General features: G+C 39.0%; 1 protein-coding gene across 1 annotated transcript in view; it reads right to left on the bottom strand.

Moving 5' to 3' along the window:
* The window catches only part of LOC120534633 (zinc finger protein 665-like), a 60,534-nt gene that overhangs the window by 9,840 nt on the left and 29,035 nt on the right, over window positions 1-21,659 (bottom strand). Inside the window, exon 4 of the mRNA XM_039762225.1 lies at window positions 10,247-10,826. Within this exon, the coding sequence (XP_039618159.1) occupies window positions 10,247-10,826 (580 nt within the window). The remainder of the gene's footprint in view (window positions 1-10,246; window positions 10,827-21,659) is intronic.

The following is a 21,659-nucleotide window of genomic DNA, read 5'->3' as shown; positions in this document are numbered from 1 at the left end:
AGTTGCTTCCTCTCGCTTTGTTTGCTTATCGGAAGTCCTCAGACCTCCACTGGTTTCTCTCCTTTGAATTATTATATGGAAGACAACCCAGGGGCTTTTGGATATGTTAAAAGAAGGATGGGAAGAGGAGGTCCTCCCTACTTCAAATATTCTTGAATATATCGCGCAATTACGCGATAGATTAGAGAAAATCAGACCTATTCTAAAAGAAAATTTGGAAAAGGCACAAGCAGCGCAGTCCCGTTATTATAACCGAAACACCACCATTCGAGAATTTGTCCCGGTGATCGTGTAATGGTGCTTGTCCCAACTTCTCATTCAAAGTTGTTAGCACATTGGCAAGGCCCTTATGAAATTAAAGAAAGAAAAGGTCTCGTTGATTATTTGGTTAAACAACCTAATCGGCGACCGACTGAACGAGTGTATCATATTAATTTGCTGAAACCATGGAAGGACAGGGACCCTGATCCCTCGTCCAATCAGCCTCGTTCTCTTTTTATGTCATGTGCCCACCTTAATTTTGGCCCGATTTGACATTTAAACAACGACAAGATCTCGAGACGGCTATCTTGTCTGTCCCTAAAGTTGTGGACGAGTTACCTGGACGTACTGCTGATTGTTCACGACATTATTACTGACCCTGGAGTGATTGTCAGAGAGAGACCTTATAGGCTCCGGAGGCAAAGAAAGCGGAAGTAGAGTTGGAAATTAGACGAATGCTGGAATTGGGGTTATTGAAGAGCTATAGCCCTTGGTCTAGTCCAATTGTCTTAGTTTCTAAACCTGATGGGTCGTGGAGGTTCTGTAATGACTTTCGCGACTTAATCAGGTCTCTAAATTTGATGCGTATCCCATGCCGCGAGTAGATGATTTACTTGATCGGTTAGGGAACGCTCAATTCCTAACTACTCTTGACATGACCAAAGGGTATTGGCAAATTCCTTAACGGACTCCGCCAAAGAAAAAAACGCTTTTAGTACTCCCAGTGGACATTGGCAATACAGGGTCCTTCCTTTTGGCTTGCACGGGGCACCAGCTACCTTCCAACGCCTGGTAGACACACTGCTACGGCCCCACAATTCATATAGTGCTGCCTACCTAGATGATGTTGTCATTTATTCCAGCACGTGGAAGGATCATGTATGGCAGGTTCAAACAATACTCTCCACGCTAGCGTCTGCTGGTCTTCGAATTAATCCGAAGAAATGTTTTTGGGTTAAGAGAAGCCAAATATTTAGGCTACCTAGTAGGAGGGGGTGTTGTTAAACCACAATGTTCTAAAATTGATGCCATTTTGAATTGGCCCGTCCGATGAATAAGAGGCAAGTTCAAGCATTTTGGGATTGGCAGGTTACTATCGCCGTTTTGTACCGCATTTCTCAGAAATAGCTGCTCCCTTATCTGATTTAACAAGGAAACGCGCACCTTTAAAAGTGGTATGGGACATTTCGTTGATAAAGCATTCAGTGACTTAAAATTGGCCCTTACTTCAGCACCTGTTTTAAGTTCTCCTGATTTTTCTGTTCCTTTCATCCTCCAGACCGACGCATCGGCCACAGGTTTGGGTGCCGTGCTGAGCCAATGCGCTGATGGTGCTGAACACCCTGTTATGTACCTGAGCCGGAAACTGCTGGACCGGAGACCAAGTATGCTGCGGTGGGCGAGAAGCCTTGGCGATTAAGTGGGCTGTCACGTCTTTGAGGTACTACCTATTGGGGCGTGAGTTTACTCTGGTGACGGATCATGCTGCTTTACAGTGGATGTCCCTTCATCGGGAGTCTAACCCTCGCATCACTAGGTGGTTTTTGGATCTTCAACCTTATCGTTTCAGTGTCATTTATCGTAGAGGTTCCTTGCAAGCCAACGCAGATGCTCTCTCGTGTCCACGACCTCTCGGTGCAGGTCACCGACCCGATGGGTCTGGGCTGAGGGGGGGGTCATGTCACACATGTGCGATTAGGAGGCAGTCAAAGAGCCTAAAGGTGAGTGAAACATCGCGAGATAGAGGGTTATCACGTGGTACTTACCCAAATCTCTTTTGGTCAACAGAACACCTGAAGAAAAATAGTTCCTCCACTTCCAGGTTCCAAAATGGCCGTGACGACGTCACTTCCGGCCAACCATGATGATGTCACTTCCGGCTCCATCAATCCACCTCACTTCCGTCCAATCATGATGACGTTGTTTCCGGTTCCTGTTTCCAACGTCACTTCCTGCCAACCATTTCCTGTACCATAATCCTGTTCTGTATAAAGCCGCCATTTTGTCAAAGAAAGTTGTTCACTGTTTTACTTTTGGAAACTCTGAATCATTTACATTCTTTATTGTCTGGATGACAATATATGGGGACGGTCCCCAAAACTTTGTTTTTGTTTGTGCTGTCTTCTTTGGGGAAGAATAAACACCACAATATATATATATATATATATATACACACACACAGTATATAAACAAATATTAAACATACACACACACACATACTGTAGTAGTATATATAGTATACAAATATATACTACTCTGATCTCACTATGGGCCACTGTCTGTTAGGTGTTCACATGTTCCCCCCAAATCTTCATTTGATTTTCTTATATTTCTTTGGTTTTCTTTTTCAATCAAAATCACATACAAGTTTAGGTTCCTTGGTAACTCAAAACTAATGTGGTGTGAAACAGTATAGCTGTGATCACGAGTGTACCCTGAGGTGGAGTAGCAGACTCAGAAAAGGGGTTTATTTAAAGGACTACTCCACCCAAAAATGATATTTCTGTATGTTCCTTGCCCATTACTTTGTAACGGTGGCTGAGAAAAAAAAATGTAATCTCATGTTCTAAAGCAGAATTGCGAGAAAGTTTTATGACATAACAGATCTTAATGGTTATCAGTCTGTACAACACCAAATGATATGCAAAATGTCCATGGAAAAAAAAGAACAAAATCTCACATTAATTGTGTTGCATAATCCATCTATTTTCTTTATCTAGTCACTAGAACAAAAGATGTAAAATGAATCCCATTTTTTTTTTTTGCTAAAATATTGTTACTTCATGAATTATCAGCATGTGCATAAACATGAAACTCAAAGACTTATGGGAGTCACTTTTCGAAATGAAGAACCACCTCTCCCCCTCATCTTTTGGTCACAAATCCAATTTTCAATTTAAAATAGTACATCCACCCCCAAAGTTAACCTGATTAAATGTCAGCATTACCTTTTATGCAAGTTAAATTATTTCACCAGAATAGATGAACCCGAACTATGCAGAATAATATCCCAAATGAAACCCTCCACCTGCCTGTTTGACCCAGTACCAACAGGCTTTTCACAGAAGTCTCTGTTGCGCTAATTGACAGTGTAGTTGACACAGTGAAGTCATCATTTGATACGGGGGTCTTCCGTGACTGCCTTAAGAGTGCAGTTGTTAAACCCCTGCTCAACTCCTCTGTTTTCGCCAATGTTAGATCTATTTCTAACCTGCCTTTCTTGAGTAAGATTCTAGAAATGGCAGTTTTTAAGCAGATCAATCATTGCTTGAATAAACCTGCTATTCCTGATAAGTTTTAGTCAGGTTTTAGAACTAATCATTGTACCGAAACTGCTCTCGTTAAAGTAGTAAATGACTTGCAGGTCAATGCAGACAGAAGCTGTCTACCTATACTTGTCCTCTTAGAGTTGAGTGCAGCATTTGACACCATTGACCACAGTATTGTAATAAATTGCCTTAGACAGTGGGTGGGCCTCTGAGGGCGCATCTTAAATTGGTTTCAATCTTACTTAACAGGTAAACAATTCTTTGTTTGTGGTGGTGGTTGCTCTTTGGAGACCCATGATATTCTGTATGGTGTTCCACCAGGCTCTTTCCTGGGTCTGCTACTATTTTCAACCTGCATGCTTCCATTAGGTCAGATTAGCTCAAAGCACACAGTGAGCTACCACAGCTATGCAGAGGGGACACAGCTGTATTTATCGATAGCACCTGATGACCCTAATGCTCTTGGCTCTCTGATCCAATGTCTTAGCGGTATTTCTGATTGGAGGAGTAGTAACATTCTCAAACTAAATAAATAAATAAAAAATAAAAGCAAAAACATAAATCTTATGGAAATAGCAAGTGTATTAGAAATAAACTTAATTCCTTAGGTTTAAATATCAGGATAGAGGCAAAGCATTTAGGGGTAATCATCGACTCTGACCTAAACTTGAAAATTGCATATTAAGCAGATTACCAGGACAGCATTTTTTCACTTAAGAAATATAGCAAAAGTTAGACCTCTTATAACTTTACAAGATGCTGAAAAATGTTTTCATGCTTTTGTATTTAGTCCACTACATTACTGTATTGCACTCCTAACAGGACTACCCAAGAAAGACATCAATCAGTTAACAATTAGTGCAGAATGCGGCTGCCAGAATCTTAACTAGGAAATGAAAATTTGAATACATCTCGCCAGTTTTAGCATCATTCAAAAATTACTTTAAAATACTGCTAATGGTTTACAGAGCCTTAAAAAATCTTGCTCTGTACTATATTTTGGAACGTCTGTCCTCCTACACTCCAAGTTGTAACCTTAGATCTTCAAGAGAAGGTCTGCTTATAATTCCAAGAGCTAAACTTAAAGAAGTGGCGAGGCTGCCTTCTGCTGTTATGCACCCAAAATCTGGAATATTTTACCAGCAGAAATTTGCCAGGCTAGCACTGTGGAACATTTTAGAAAACTGCTAAAAACCCAGTATTTTAATGTGGCTTTTTGTAGCTACATTTTAGTTGTATTCCTAATAGACTGTATGGGCATACTGTAGAATGATCATATTCTTCAGGGATCCACATATGTAATCTCTACTTTATCTACTGTCTTTTCCGGTTCTTCTGTGGGGGCAATCTGTGTAACCACCACCTGATCAAGGTACAGTGCAGCCCCCTGCATTGACGGAGTGAAAGGTGATTGTCCCAGCTGTCCACAAGACCAGCTTAATCAAATCCTATCATGTGAAGTATGAAAGCTAAGAGGACTGATTTAAGAACATTTATGTTAGGTAGAATGCCCAATGGAGGCCGAGTGGCATTTCTGGCCTTGGAACCCCTGCAGATTTTGTTTTTTCTCCAACCTGACTGGAGGTTTTTGGTTTTTTTCCTGTCGTCCTGGCCATCTGATCTTACTTTGTGTTGTTGTTACTTATTCATTAATATTATTGCCTAAACTTATATGAAACGAAAAAAACAAATAACTTTAGTTTTGTTGTCTTGTAAAGCACTTTGAGCTACATTGTTGCATGAAAATGTGCTAAACAAATAAATGTAGTTGTTATCTCACAGAAACACTTTTTGCATAAAGGATAGTTGAAGTTGTGTTATATATATATATATATATATATATATATATATATATATATCTATACTAATAAAAGGCAAAGCCCTCACTCACTCACTCACTCACTCACTCACTCACTAATTCTCCAACTTCCCGTGTGGGTGGAAGGCTGAAATTTGGCAGGTTCATTCCTTACAGCTTCCTTACAAAAGTTGGGCAGGTTTTATATCGGAATTCTACGCGTAATGGTCATAACTGGAAGCAGTTTTTCTCCATTTACTGTAATGGAGATGAGCTTCAACGCCGTGGGGAGTTTCGTGTGACATCATCACGCCTCCCACGTAATCACGCAGTACATAGAAAACCAGGAAGACCTAAAAAGCGCTGAAGAAAACATGCATTATATAATTGAGAAGGCAGCAAACAATAAGAAGCGGCGAAAGTGACATATACAACCATATTCATGACTTCTGCTACTTCGGAAACAAAGCACGATGTAAACCTACACTTTAAATTAAGTTCATAGACAGGCTGCGCTGGCGTTGTAATTTAGTGCCTGCCCATATAAGGCCGTCCGTCAGCGCAATCCAATAGCAAACTCCCACTAAATATTCACGGGTTAAGGACTGTGCTTATGCAGAGGAAGATGAGATGGTCAGGGTGGTGTTTGGTACAAACTCAGCGAAACTCTTGAGAGAAAGTTTTAAGTGCCAGGACTAAGGTAACATTAAATACAGCCATGGACATAGCACGAGATGGCACCAGCACAGCTGGGAAACTTCGATGCATGTACACCGAAATGCTCACGTGAACTGGACGCAGTGCACAGATAAAAAGCAACAGTTCCAAAGAGCTCTGAACAAAAACCGAATTACACAGTTGAAAAGGCAGCAAAAAATATGAAGCGTCTCATACATACAAGCATATTCATAAATCCAAAACAAAGCATACGTTGGAAAAAGTTAATGTCCCGCTAAAGGAAGACAGTGTAAAAAAAACCGTGCATGCAGTGTGTCAGGTCTCAGATAAAGAAGAAGACGAGCTGTTTATTGATGCAGTAAGAAACGAATCGATGAAAGAAACCTGTCATCTTTACAACGATTGACAAACACGGAATGTAACTTGAACACAACACATCCTACAAATACAAACCTGATTGAAAGAAATAATGATAATCAAATCCTTGATGACAGCAACACTCAGTAACACTCACAAAACAAATACTGTATATTGACAGTCATGTTACGTTATTTTTAAAATGTTCCCTTTTCTTTTTCTAGCTTTTTAACACACTACTTCTCCTATGATACGCGGTATATATATATATACATATATATATATACATATATATATATATATATATATATATATATATATATATATATATATATATATATATATATATATATATATATATATATATATATATATATATATATATATATATATATATATATATATATATATATATATATATATATATATATATATATATATATAACCCGATCTACATACTCGAATAATGGATACTTTATTCGCCATCAATGATTGTTTTGGTAAAGCCATACTCAGTGTATTCATTAGATGAACGGTAAAAAAGTAAGAGCGAGGGAAGGATGACTTATTGAGGCATGCAGGCTGTAGTGCTGCCAACTCTATCTGAATTGCGATCACATTTGAAAAAATATATCTTTTCAAGTTCTATTTAGTCCATATGTGTCAAACTCAAGGGCATGGCCACATCCGCCCGCGTAATTATATCCGCCCGCGAGATCATTTTATATACTGTATTATTGTTATTAAAGCCCGGTATATGAAGCGCTGGTAACACAATAAACTACAGATCCCATAATGCAGCGCTTCAGCTGCCTTGCCGAACACTTACCGAGTTAATCAAGTTATTGCGAAGCTAGCTCACACGATGCTGAAGAGAAAAGTTGATTCTGAAAATAGAGCCTTTAAAAACCGATGGGAGGCTGAGTATATGTTTACTAAACCCGTGTGTCTCATTTGTGGAGCTAATGTGGCTGTAATTACAGAATTTAATCTAAGACGGCACTATGAGACAAAATACAGGGTAACCTGAATGCAATGCAGAAGATACAGAAAGCAGAATAATTAAATAAGAATCTGACACTTCAGCGGACGTTTTAACCCGTGCACAATCACAAAGTGATTTCAAGTGAAGCTGCTTTTATGGGAGACACAAATGCACCAGTGCACCTTCCCTATTGCCAAGTAATGTTAAACCAAGTCGTCACTACGGTGTTCCCAAATACGCACTTTGCTGATAAACTGAGCGCACTGCGCACTGAGTTTGCACGGCGCTTTGGTGACTTCGAAGAACAAAAAAAGTCCGTCTACATGCGCTCGAACCTTGTGCATGTTTCAGTAGCACATATCTGTGTGAGAAGCAAAGACTAACAAAACAGCACACAGGAGTCGCCTCACTGATGAGCACCTGCAATCCATCCTGAGAATCTCCACAACACAGAACTTCACACCAAACAGAAACGAACCTGTGGCCAAAAAAAGATGCCAGGCGTCCAGCTCTAAAATGACATATGAGCAAAGAAAAATGAATGATTTGATTTGTTATTGCTGAAAAGAACACATTTCATTTATATTTCTAGGTTTTGTTATGCAGCATGTTCATATTTGAATTTGTATCATTTTGACAGGATATATTTTTATGGAGAGCAAAATCTTTTGGGATATTTAAAATCTAAGTTTATTTTTTATATAAAATTACATAAGAGTAAAGAAATGTGAATGTTTGTTCTTTTAAAGTTTACTTTATTTCTAACTTGTATAATTTAGACAGGATAAATTTTTATGTAGAGCAAAATATTATAAGTTGTTTAAGGTTTGAGTTGATTTATTCACGAATAATATTCCTGTCTGTTTTTACCATTCCTACCAAAGATATTTCTGTCGACTAAATAAAAATTCCTTCTATTTAAAATTTAAATAGAACTTGAACAAATACGATAGTTCATAATATCCACGAGACTTGCGTAAGAGCGGTGTCATCCGTTTAACAAGCAGCGTATTGCACTGATCTGAAATAGCTGTGTGTGTATATATGTAGATATGTATGTATATGTATATATATGTTTATATATGTGTGTGTGTATGTATGTATATATATATGTATTTGTGTGTGTATGTATGTATGTGTGTATGTATTTATGTGTGTGTGTATATGTATGTGTATATATGTAGATATATATATATATGTATATATATGTGTATATGTATAGATATGTATATATATATATGTTTATGTATGTGTGTGTAAATATATATATATATATATGACAGCAACACTCTTCACTCACAACAGTGACAAAACAATTACATTGACAATCATGTTACGTTATTTTCAAAATGTTTCCTTTTCTTTTTCATTGCTTCTTTAACACACTACTTCTCCGCTGCGAAGCGCGGGTATTTTGCTATATATATATATATATGGTGGTCCAGATCTAATTATGCAATTTTCATTACGCTACAACTTATTAAGTTCATTACATAGAAAATCACCCGAAAAATCCCGGACCATCGAGAAGTGTGCAAACTGACGACATGAAGAATTGTCTTTTCGCCGAACAGGAATTGTCCCCGCATAAATCAAAGTCATCCAGACGATCTGGATCTGCATAATTAGATCTGGACCTATATATAGTGCTTGCGCTTACTCTATTTTGGCAATTTTGTTTTTTTCTTATGGAGTTTAGCCTGGTTGGGGTAGGGGAACCTTTCAAAAAACAGGGCCTATTAAAGCCCATTGAGGCATTCCTTGTGTGATTTTGGGCTTGTAATGGAAGGATTTTTCTAAAGGGGGGGGATCAAGAGAGCAGATGGGCGTTGGTCGCTCAGCGCAAAACCCAGCTGCATTACTAATGTTTTGGAAAGATACAGCCAAGGTTATGCTGACTTGTTTTTCACTTTGAGGGGTACAAGAAGGAAAAGTACTGGGAATATGGCCAAAGGGTTATGCTGACTTGTTTTTCACTTTGAGGGGCTTTTACTGTATACAGCCCTTATTTTTGTGTGCCTCCTGGTACCAGGTGCCGTCTCCATCAGGACCAAGTGCAAAACAACACTGCGTCCCGTGGAAGGGTGTGTACTGAAACTAATCACTTCTGTATACACTGCTTGCACGTAAGCCACTTTGGGCAAGGACGCTCAATTAGTATATAAGGGAAGGTTTCGCCCTCAGTTTCTTAGGAGGCTCAACCGTGGGGACAGCGCACACCGCCCGGTATTTGAAAGGCAAAATGAGTTGGTCCTCTGACAAGCGGGCCCCCTCAGTCTACTGGTCTAGGATGATGGCTCTGGGTCTTTTTATATGTCTGTAAGTATTGTTTTGTATGTCTGCATTATATGTGTTTGATTATTATAGTTGATTAAGTAAATAAAATAGAAGTATTGGACCTCTTCTCTCTGATTCTTTGCCTTCTTATGTTCTAATCCCTTGAACCATTTTCCCAAATCAAAACAGGGCTTTACAAATAATAAATGGTTGCTGTTGTAGCCTGAAATGGGCTGATCATTGTTGTGATGTGTCAGAGTTTGATACATGACCGAACAGAGGAATTCCAAAGCAGCCACAGGAGGAAGGAGCAGATGCCAGACACGAGAAGACTGGTCCAGAATTCAGACAATAACACCTAGAACCAGGATTCATCAGAAGAGACCACTACACTACTATGACATGGTTTCATTTGATATTACTCATCACTGTATAGTCAGATTGGACTTTTTCATTTTAAAATCTCTAACTGAGTTAGTAAGCCTTTATTGAATCTTTTGCCTTTTCAGTTCAGAAGTCATAAATCAAAACAAACCAGCATTTCTATGGTTAGTGAAAGAAAGGTGAAGACCTTAGTTAAATCATGTCAAACGTGACATTAATTCAACTTTCAGCTCTTACCTTTTCCATGATGCGTTGAACAGGATGCTTTGTCAGTTCTCTTCCCATTATAATCACAATATTCTCTCTTCACCGGATGCTGGAGGAAGTGAGGTCTACTTTTCGTGAAGCCTGTTCCAGTTAACACTTCACCTGAAGAGACACGCTGAGTGACAGACTCTTGTTTAATGTCTTCTGCCTTGATACCATTTATAATTTCATCTTTTTGCAAGTCTACGATAACAGATGCTGGCTCAGACTCTTCTTTAATAAGTACCGGAGCCCATTTACTATCCTCCTCATCTTCGTCATTATACACCTTCATCTGATGTTGCACAGACCCCCATTCACCGTCTTCTTCCTTAACATCCACAGAGCTTGTTTTGTTCTCCATGGCGTACATGGAAAGGAGACTCCTGTGGCATGAAGATTCTCTCCTTCCTCTCTTTAATGTACCGGGGGATGCTGGCACCTTATAATTAAATTCTACTTGACAAATGGCCGTCCCACAGCACCATCTCCCAGAATGGGAAAGAGTATGACAAAAAGGAAGAGGATACTGTGTAAGAAGGTCTTTACTGAGAACACATCCAATTATCAGCTAGAGAAAGATGATAGTGGCAAGCAATGGTGGGCTTCCCCTTTGGCTTTTGCAGTTGCTGCGCTTGACCAATCAGATAAATGGAGGGTCTTCTACCAGGCACAACAGTCTCAGGTCATCCATGGGTGGGCTTGAGCTTGTTAGAAGGCTGGTAGTCTGTTTAATTCCAAATACACAAGCCAATCACACTTTGACATAACGTTATTTTCTTCCCTCTGATTGGCTAATATGCCCAATTACTCGCCGTTTCTTGAGGTGCTCAGTGGTACAGCCTTTGGGTGCTGCTGGTCTTTTGTGGTTCTTTCCATAACTTAAAGGTAAAAATCTTTACGACCACACACATGCAAAATACAGTAGGTCAGTTTCAGGTTTATATTCCACCTGGACACCTCAGTTTGTTACAAGTTACTGGAAATGGTGGATTTGCTTCTTATCTGCAGACAAAACAGAGTAGGGTACATTCAGAACTGCACTGATTAACACCAAACACGCCAGAATCAGCTTCTTCAGCCTTTCCTCATTGTCTACTGCCTTGGAAACAGTTTAGCTTTTTATTTTTACATTAAATTGTGAATTTAAATAAAATACACTATTCCCACAATCACACAGTAAAATCCAAGCCCCATGCAAGTAGTTTACCATACTTGTAATGCACTAATATTTTGTTGCACTGTATTTGCAATAATTTTATGATCGGTTTTTCATGTGTTATCTATAGCACTTTACTTCAACATTCATATTTTTGTGACAGGCACAACATCTTTGCTTAAGTACAATCATGTGAAAAAAAGGTACACCCTCTTTCAATTCTAAGGTTCTACATTATCAGGACATAATAAAATATCACCTGGTCTTTAGTAGGTCTTAAAATGAGGTAAATACAACCTCAGACGAACAACACCACCTGACATATTACACTGTGTCATTTTTTTACTTAACAAAAACTAAGCCAAAATGCAGAAGCAGTGTGCGAAAAATTAAGTCCACCGTTACTGCTTCCATAGGAATTAAGAGGATAAGGAGCAGCCTGGTGCTGCTAATCAAATGCCCTCGATGTGTGCGAGCACCTCAATAAAAGCAGAAGTTTTGGCAGTTTGCTGCTCTGGAGCATTCAGGTGTGTGTTAACACAAAGCCAAGGAGCAAAGACATCAGCAATGACCTCAGAGAAGCAATTGTTGCTGCCCATCAATCTGAGAAGGGCTATAAGAATTTCCAAACAATTTGAAGTTCATCGTTCTACAGTGTAAAAGATTATTCATGAGTGGAAAACATTCAAGACAGTTGCCAGTCTTCCCAGGAGTGGACAAATTCAGCCCAAGGTCAGACCGTGCAAATGCTCAGAGAAACTGCACAAAACCCAAGAGCTCCATCTCAGACTCTACAGGCCTCAGTTAGTGTGTTAAATGTTAAAGTTCATGACAGTACAATTAGACAAAAAGTGAACAAGTAGTGCTTGTGAGGAAGGGTTGCCAGGAGAAAACCTCTTCCCTCGGGGGAAAAAAAAACCCAAAAAACATGGCAGCACCGGCTTAGGTTTGCAAAGTTGCATTTGAACAAACCACAAGACTTGTGGAATAATGTCCTTTGGACAAATAAGACCAAAGTGGAGATGTTTGGCCATAATGCACATCAACATGTTTGGCGAAAATCAAACACAACATATCAGCACAAACACCTCACACCAACTGTCAAGCACAGTGGTGGAGGGCTGATGGTTTGGGCTTGGTTTGCAGCCACTATACCTGGACACCTTACAGTCACTGAGTCGACCATGAACTCCTCTGTATGCCAAAGTATTCTGGAGTCACATGTGAGGCCATCTGTCCAATAGCTAAAGCTTGGTCAAAACAGGGCCATGAAACAGGACAATGATCCCAAACACACCTACAACAGAATGGCTGAAAAAGAATCAAGATGTTACAATGGCCCAGTCACAGTCCAGACCTCCACCCGACTGAAATGCTCTGGCGGAACCTTAACAGAGCTGTGCAGAAACAAATGAACTACAGCAGCATTGTAAAGAAGAGGGAGCCCAAATTCCTCCACAATGATGTGAGAGACTGATAGAGTCAGAGAGAAAGCAATGACTTCTTCACACATGGCTTCTCCATTTTGGCTTCATTTTTGTTAAATAAATAAATAAAAACACGGTGGAATCTGTTGTGTTTTGTGTTACACCTGCGGTTAGATTTAAATTATTATAGACCCTTGTAAGGACCAGATTTTTTTTTTTTTTAATTTATTTACTAGGGGGCTCTGCCCCCTGCTTGCTTTGCTCGCCCACCCCCGGCTTTGGTTAACCAGATACAGGTACCCCTTGATTAACACGATTAATTAATCCATTGATATTGCCGCATTATGCAAAACTGCGCTAGTGAAATATAAAAACTAATGGGAAAAAATATAATTGATCCATCATTTACAATGTGGAAAATCTACATGGAAAAAGTACTCTTATTTGTGTGTATAAAATAAAAGTCAAAATGCAAACAAAATCTTTATTAATTAAAACTAACATCATGTTTTAGAAAAGAATTTATGGAGGGTCGTTTGGACTGTTCGTTCTTTTTTCTGGCTCTTGTAGATCCGTCTGTAACAAGCAATTCGACTTTGTCAGTTGTGGCAGACGAGCGAACTTCTGCCAACATCAGGATCCATTTCAGTAATTTGATGTTTAACACTAGAATTACCAGAGCCTATGAAAAAACTTGTAACTCCGTCCCACCTTAAATCGCTTCTTAAATCCCTTCACACCTCTCCGCCAGCGCCCTTTGTCTTCTAAATGTGCTGATAAAGAGAAGGTAGAAGCAGCCGGCTATTCCATCCCCCCACCAATTTAGAACGTGCACGAACGTCTCCCAGCTCATGCCTTGATTGAGTATCTGGGACTGAAGTGGAGTTTTAGAGTGGAAATAATAGATCGTTGTTTGGAACACACGCATTTCATGTCTGTTCTGTTTCTACAGTAATCTGTGTCAACACATTGTTAAAACAGAAACTTTTTTATATTCTAGTAGTAGATGACAAAATGTAGGCATAAACTATATAGTGTATGAAGCCTGAAGTCCAAATAGCAAAGAAACATTTTCACAAGAATAACACAATTGCGCTTTTATTCAAAAATATAACTGCAGAAACAAAAAGCCGCCTTAACATGCGACATTGACAGCAGTTTATTGTAACTGCCTTCGTGGTTCAATAGAATCACTTCCTGCTTGGGAATCAAGAGGTCACGAGTTCGGTCCTGCGCCCCTCCGTTTTGAGAAGTAAACTGTTCTTAATCTTACTGTTTTAGAATAAAAGCATACATTTGATTTCAGTCTGTAACAGCCGGTGCAATTTATGATCCTTGTAAAGGTTAGCTTTTTTTTGTTTTTATTCACTTTTCATTCTCTCAGTCGCGTTCAGAATCAAGCCATACAACCCCATCTGACACGGCTGTTTTCACTAAAGACGCGCTATAGCTCTGCAGTGTACCACGATGCATACTAACGACAAGGGTTCTGACACACAGACGCTGGTGAAGCTGCCTTCTTTGTATCTCACCGTCACTTGCTTTTCTTTTTTTTCAGTTTTATTGAGTGTTCCTGCCAGTCCCCGCATGTTGCTGTATGCTGTTTCTTTTGTACTCCAGGACATGCAGAGGAAAGAATGGTAAAGACCAGTAACTTCGGCGCTATATGCAATCATCAGACACTCCCCATCTGCCCGTGTTGTTCAAACATATGTTGGTGTAAAAGTATAACAAAAGTGCACTTTTATTCAAGTGCACTTTTTCCATCGCCTTTTCCTGTAAGAAGCAATGTACACACTTCTCTCTATGCTATGGTTTCTATTACACACCTGAAAGAAAGAGACAATATATGTGAAAATATCCAGCATACAGCAACATGCGGGGACTGGCAGGAACACTCAATAAAACTGAATAAAAAGAAAATCAAGTGACGGTGAGATACGAAGAAGGCAGCTTCGCCAGCGTCTGTGTGTCAGAACCCTTTTTTGGTGCGTTAGTATGCATCGTGGTACAACGCAGAGCTATAGCGCGTCTTTATGTGAAAACAGCCGTGTCAGATGGGGTTGTATGGATTGATTCTGAACGCGACTGAGAGAATGAAAAGTGAATAAAAAAAAGCTAACCTTTACAAGGATCATAAATTGCACCGGCTGTTACAGACTGAAATCAAATGTATGCTTTTATTCTAAAATAGTAAGACTAAGAGCAGTTTACTTCTCAAAATGGAGGGGCGCAGGATCGAACTCGTGACCTCTTGATTCCCAAGCGGGGGCTGATTCTATTGAACCACGGAGGCAGCTGCAGTTCTACTGCTGTCAATGTTGCATGTTAAGGCGGCTTTTTGTTTCTGCAGTTATATTTTTGAATAAAAGCGCAATTGTGTTATTCTTGTGAAAATGTTTCTTTGCTATTTGGACTTCAGGCTTCATACATTATATAGTTTATGCCTACATTTTGTCATCTACTACTAGAATATAAAAAACGTTTCTGTTTTAACAATGTGTTGACACAGATTACTGTAGAAACGGAACAGACATGACATGCGTGTGTTCCAAACAACAATCTATTATTTCCACTCTAAAACTTCACTTCACTCCCAGATACTCAATCAAGGCATGAGCTGAGAGAAGTTCGTACACGTTCTAAATTGGTGGGGGGATGGAATAGCCGGCTGCTCCTAGCTTCTCTTTATCAGCACATTTAGAAGACAAAGGGCGCTGGCGGAGAGGTGTGAAAGGATTTAAGAAGCGATTTAAGGTGGGACGGAATTACGAGTTTTTTCGTAGGCTCTGGTAATTCTAGTATTAAGGGTTTCAAACATAGAGAGCTTTGCATTAAATTGTTTCAATGTTAAGAGATTTTCCATTTCAATCATAATCGAAGTTCTATTACGCAATGATTGCATGCTTGCAGTCTTTGATGTCAATTTTCTAAAATTTGCTAACATTGTCCTGATCGTCGATTCATTGAACATTCATTCCCTGCCAATGTTTGCTTTTGTTTCGCCACGATCGTATCTTTTAATTATCTCAAGCTTCACATCTAAAGCAATAAGCTTTCTTCTCCTCTTTTCATTTCCCTATGAGGACTCACGCTTTTGCTTGTTCATGTTTGGAAAGGGCAAGCACTTAAAAAAAAAAAAAAAAAAGGTTAAAAAAGTGAACAACTAATGAAAATATGTAACGAAAACGTCCACTCTCTATGGTGACTGTTGGCAACTGAACTGGTGACTCATGACTCCGTGAGAGTTTGAATGCCTATTATGGCTGCTGAGCTGGGCGTGTTCAGCATGTTCAGTCGCAACTTCTCGTTTCTACTTTCGCGCAATTAAAAAAACAAAGGCGCTAATTAAATTTATAGCCATGGTTTTCAAGGGGTTTTCCCATTCAAAATAAGAGCATTATTTAAAACCCACACTTAATAAAACCTCACTAAACAAGGGATACCTGTATACAATTTAAAGAGATTGTTATTTTCATGGGAATTGTTACGTATGCATTATTTTCACTTTTACTTTTAAACCTTTAGTAAAAACAATATTTGGAATTAACTTTTCTTCAAGATCACATTGAATTTTGATTCTGTGTTTGGACTTACATCGAGACAACGCAACGTATAACTGCCTGTAAGTGAATATCGTTTCTTTTTCTCCAATAAGTAAAATGACTTTTTTGAATGTTTGTCTTCTTGGCTTAGCCACTGACGTGTCATCTAGAACGTATAAAATTATTGTAATTTATAAGAGCTGAGAACGCAAGAACTGTGTCTGACAAAAGCAGTCACACAACTGAGGTTAGATAACGGTGGTCTTGTTTGAAAATAGTTGTAAGTAGGGGTTGACTTGAAAGAATCTCATGTTGAAAGTCTCCGTCTCATGGGACTTCATACCGTGTCAACATTTTTGGAGTCTTAATTCTCGCTGGCAACATGAATTAGACGATCTACAAGTCTCCAACTTAAAGTTTAAATCCAAACAATATATTCGATCTCATTTTGCTGTTCCGTTATTACACCAAGTAATAATTTCCGTTTGTTTGCACTAATGCGGTCTTTACTATCATTTTTTTGAGACTTTCGAGCTTTAGTACTTTCATTATCTCTAATCTGCTGTGCAAGTGTACTGCGCCAACATTTTTGAATTCTTTACGATGTTCTACTCTGTCAACTACTCTTTGTATTTTATTTCCGGCCCCGGGCGTGGTTTAATCTCTTGGCACAAAGTCTTGTCTCGCTGGACGAGTAAGTGTCTCTCCGAGAAAATCACGTCTCGTCTCCTTCCAAGATTTTTTTTTTTTTTTAATAATAGAGAGACTTATTATGTCTTGATACATAAAATCATAGAACTGTAAGGGTTTGTGCTTTCTTTTTCACATGACAGTACAGTGGCTACTCCATTATATTCACTATGAGCTGGATGTCTAGCAAGGAATCCATGTTTTCATCAAGAAACAAAATGGCAGTGTTTACACCAATTTTAAATAAAAGCAAACACTTTGTCAAAATCAAATAAACATTAATGTATATACAAAATTTTGGTGTAGAAAATAAATTGACTGTACACAGCGTGACGGACACCCTTAGGATGGAAGGGGACGATAGCTTATACAGGGCTTTGTCTCCACCAGAACACTAGATTGCAGCGAGCCCAGATTCAGTTCCCCACATGGGTGCCTGCAGGGCATGCTGGGTATTGTAGTCCCAGGTGACAGCACTGTGGGATCCCTGGAAGCTACCTGGGGGAGCTGTAGAATTGGGGAGTCCCTACGTCATGGGGTTTCTGCTTCACCTGGAAGTGCTTATATTCCACATGTGCAGAAGATCGGGAGCACTACTGGGGCAGCTAACATAAAAGGAATGGCCTTCCTCACATCATTGTGCCACAATTGAGAGAAAGAGGGATGAAGCTTGTGTGGAGGAGGCAGCGGAAGACAGAGTTACTGAGTGCTATACAGTGTTTGTTGCACTTGTGGCCGAGGTGGTGAGAAATGCTTAAAAAGAAGTGTTTCCCACAATAAAAGACTTGTTGGCTTTTAATTAGTGTCCTGAGCCTGTTTGTGTTGAGTGTTTGGGGAGCTGGAGTGCTCCCCACTGATTTATGACTCTCAAAACACAGTCCTTATTATGGCCATATTACCCTCTTTTAACGAACCATGACACTGATTTGATTAAAGGTTTTCTCATGACATGTAACTGCAGTAGCACACTCTCTAAAATGTGTTAATGATCTAGCACAAGGATCCAAGTTCATTTTTGGGGTACCACTGTGACTGCTGGCTTTTATTTCAATTAGTTCAACAGATCAGTGAGTTGGTTTGATTTCTAACTGATCTGATTGATTGGCTAGGCTTTTTTTTCTTCTCTTATTCACAAAAAGTGTGCTAGTATGATGCTTACATTTAGAAGAAATTCAGCAAGGTTTATGTTTTCCATAAATTTAAACATTTAACTTTTTTTTATTATCCATCCATTTGTTTTTAAACCAGAGCAGGGTTATGGTGGAAAGTGGGGCCTATGCCAGCATTTCCTTTTTAATTTACTTTAATTGTATCCAAAAACTGACATTTAGTGACATGCAGTGGTGACACAGGAGCAAAGGATACTGAAGAACAAAAAGAGCAGCAGCTACTTCAGTGTCAGACTCGCTTGTGTGCTCATTAGTACAAAAAGGCTTTAACACCCAGAACATAAAAAAGAAAAATCCTAGAAAACAAGAAAGAGAAAATATTCCACCTTATAAAAATACTTGCTATATTCCAATAAAAAATGTACAACATTTTTTGACTAATAACAAAAAAAAAAACAAAAATAAAAAATTGAAACAGCATCTCATTAAATGAGTCTAACAGTTCTTGTTTAGGATGAGCACCTGCAGTTACACAGTACTGCCCTTGAGAATCAATGATTTTAGTCTTTTCTTTCAAATTAGCATACAATTGGACATGAAGCTGAAGCAGTGGCATTCAATGTCATTTGAACCCGTGTCTGAACTACTCGTTATTAACAGTCAGTTACTTGGATACAAACAAAGGTGCAAACTTCATACAAAAATCTAAATTAAAAAGAAAATCGTAAAAGAGTGCCAAGGATTTAAACCTATGGAAAAAATACTACCTTCTGGATTTCTTCTAAATATAAATATCACACTAGGGCACTTTCCTTAATGTAAAATAAAAGAAGAATTACCCAAACTATTCTCTAACATTTCAGTAATCATTTACCACTCTGATGCTGATCTTTCTGATCATAAAATAGGTCACTATGATAGCAATTGACGAGATTGCAGAATTATCATATTTGAGGGTTCCTCTAGAGCGCCTCTTTCTCTTTCACCATTTGGCTCAAAAACTCATCAGCACATCGTCAATCTCAAAACGGGCTTAAGTGTCGAGTTTGGTGTTTGTCTGTCCAGCCATTTTACTTCTATACTGTCCTCAAGAAACTGTGACGCATAGACAGACAGACACCCATCATTGAGATCTCAATGTTTTTGGTATCAGGGGACACTAAAACGTAGAGATCCATCGGAAAACGGAGATTAAAATTTTTGACGAATCTAAAGCTTTCACTCCTCTCCCATAGATGATAAGTTAGGATGGCGGAGGGCACAAAGCAAAAAAGTACTAGCTAAATAAACAGTTAGACCAGCTAGACATAAGAGTAACTTATTCATTTTTGCAGTGGGTTAGAATCAAAAACCTGCAGCCACAATGGTACCAAACTTTAAATGAAATTTTATTTTTCACATACAAGGATACGCACAGCAAAATATGTGGAGGAATGCTTAGCTGATAAACTACGAGACTGTACATTAAGTAGAATTTAAAAGCACTATCAAAAATAAATAACTTTGTAGAGAGAAACAATATGAGTTACATTAAAATGTATAAAACTCGTCTCTCTTTTATATGAAAAATAATAATTAAATGAGATAAGACTTTTTTCAAGTCCTGCGAGACGAGACTTTGGCCATGAGATTTTTTTAAAAGTCACGCCCTCCTCTCAGCCATATTCAAACACGCACACGGGTGGTACTGTTATGAACAGAAGAAATAAGTAGCACTGAGAAACGATCAAACAAAGTCAAATGAATTAACGCCAAAAATGAGGATCGGTTACACAGCCAATTGGTTAAATGTGTATCAATAGACTGTGCTGAAACAGTTGGTGGTGATGATGCAGAAGATGAAAACATCAACTTACAATATCACGTAGAATATCTACAACCGTTAACACCGTCCGGTCTTCCACCACATACAGTTGAAAGAAGGATGTGTCCAAGAAAGGTAATGTAGTACATCTTCAGGGGATAACATTAGACACCAAAGGAGATCTTGATATGCCATTCGTATTAAAACGTTAACGGTTTCCCATTAGAACAGCTTTAGCAAAGACAATTCATAGTATGGGATATCATCTACTGTTAAATTCTGCTCCGTACTTCTAAAATTTTTATTTTTATACTGTATCATTGAGAATTTGTTCTGTTCTGTGTATTGTATTTTATCGACCCCCTTCTTTTGACACCCACTGCACACCCAACCTACCTGGAAAGGGGTCTCTCTTTGAATGGCCTTTCCCAAGGTTTCTTCCATTTTTTCCCTACAAGGGTTTTTTTTTTCTTTGGGAGTTTTTTCTTGTCTTCTTAGAGAGTCAAGGCTGGGGGGCTGTTAAGAGGCAGGGTCTGTTAATGCCCATTGCGGCACTTCTTGTGTGCTTTTTTTGGGCTATACAAAAATAAATTGTATTGTATTGTAATTAACAAATCTCAGAGCCAAACATTTGAATGAGTCGGTTTATTTATTAGAGAGAAAGAAACGATATTCACTCATGGGCTGCGTTGCGTTGTCACGATGAAAATCCAAACACAGAATCAAAATTCAATGCGATATTGATGAAAATGTAATTTGAAAAATTTTTTTTACTGAAGTTTTAAGGTAAAAGTGTAAGTTTTAAAAGTATTTGTGTGTTAATTTCATAGCCAAACAGAATGAAATCGTATTATGCAACAAGAAACATAATTTACTTTCAAATTATTATGCTTTACAGGGTGGCGCAGTGGTAGCGCTGCTGCCTCGCAGTTAGGAGACCTGGGTTCGCTTCCCGGGTCCTCCCTGCGTGGAGTTTGCATGTTCTCCCCGTGTCTGCGTGGGTTTCCTCCGGGCACTCCGGTTTCCTCCCACAATCCAAAGACATGCAGGTTAGGTGGATTGGCGATTCTCAATTGGCCCTAGTGTGTGCTTGGTGTGTGGGTGTGTGTGTGTGTCCTACGATGGGTTGGCACCCTGCCCAGGATTGGTTCCTGCCTTGTGCCCTGTGTTGGTTGGGATTGGCTTCAGCAGACCCCCGTGACCCTGTATTCGGATTCAGCGGGTTTGAAAATGGATGGATGGATTATTATGCTTTACCATTATGCATAGTTTATTATGAATATGCAACAATTCCCATGAAAATAAAAATCTGTTTAAATTGATCCTCTGCTTCCCCATACATGAACGGCAGATATGCAAAGGCCAGGGGCTTGGTGAGCGAAGTGAGCAAGGGGCAAAGCCCCCTAGTAATAAATAAATGAATAAAAATAAGAGAACTAAAAATAGGGCATCATGTAACTCTAAATGACCTCATATAGGATGCAGGTGGACTGTGCACTTCTTCAATCTCTCTGAACTGGTCTTCAGGCAAAGTTTTCCTAATTGCAGCACAGAGAAGTGGCCATTGTTGGGATAATTTTGATAATCTGATTTATTAAAAAAAGATTTACCCCAGGGGCGTACGCACAGAAATGTTGCGTAAGAACTTTTCCACGTTGAAATCGCGATGT

The sequence above is a fragment of the Polypterus senegalus genome, chromosome 8 (genome assembly GCF_016835505.1).
Source record: "Polypterus senegalus isolate Bchr_013 chromosome 8, ASM1683550v1, whole genome shotgun sequence".
NCBI lineage: Eukaryota > Metazoa > Chordata > Cladistia > Polypteriformes > Polypteridae > Polypterus > Polypterus senegalus.
Note: the sequence above shows the minus strand (reverse complement) of the source record. Positions and strands in the feature narration are given on the sequence as shown.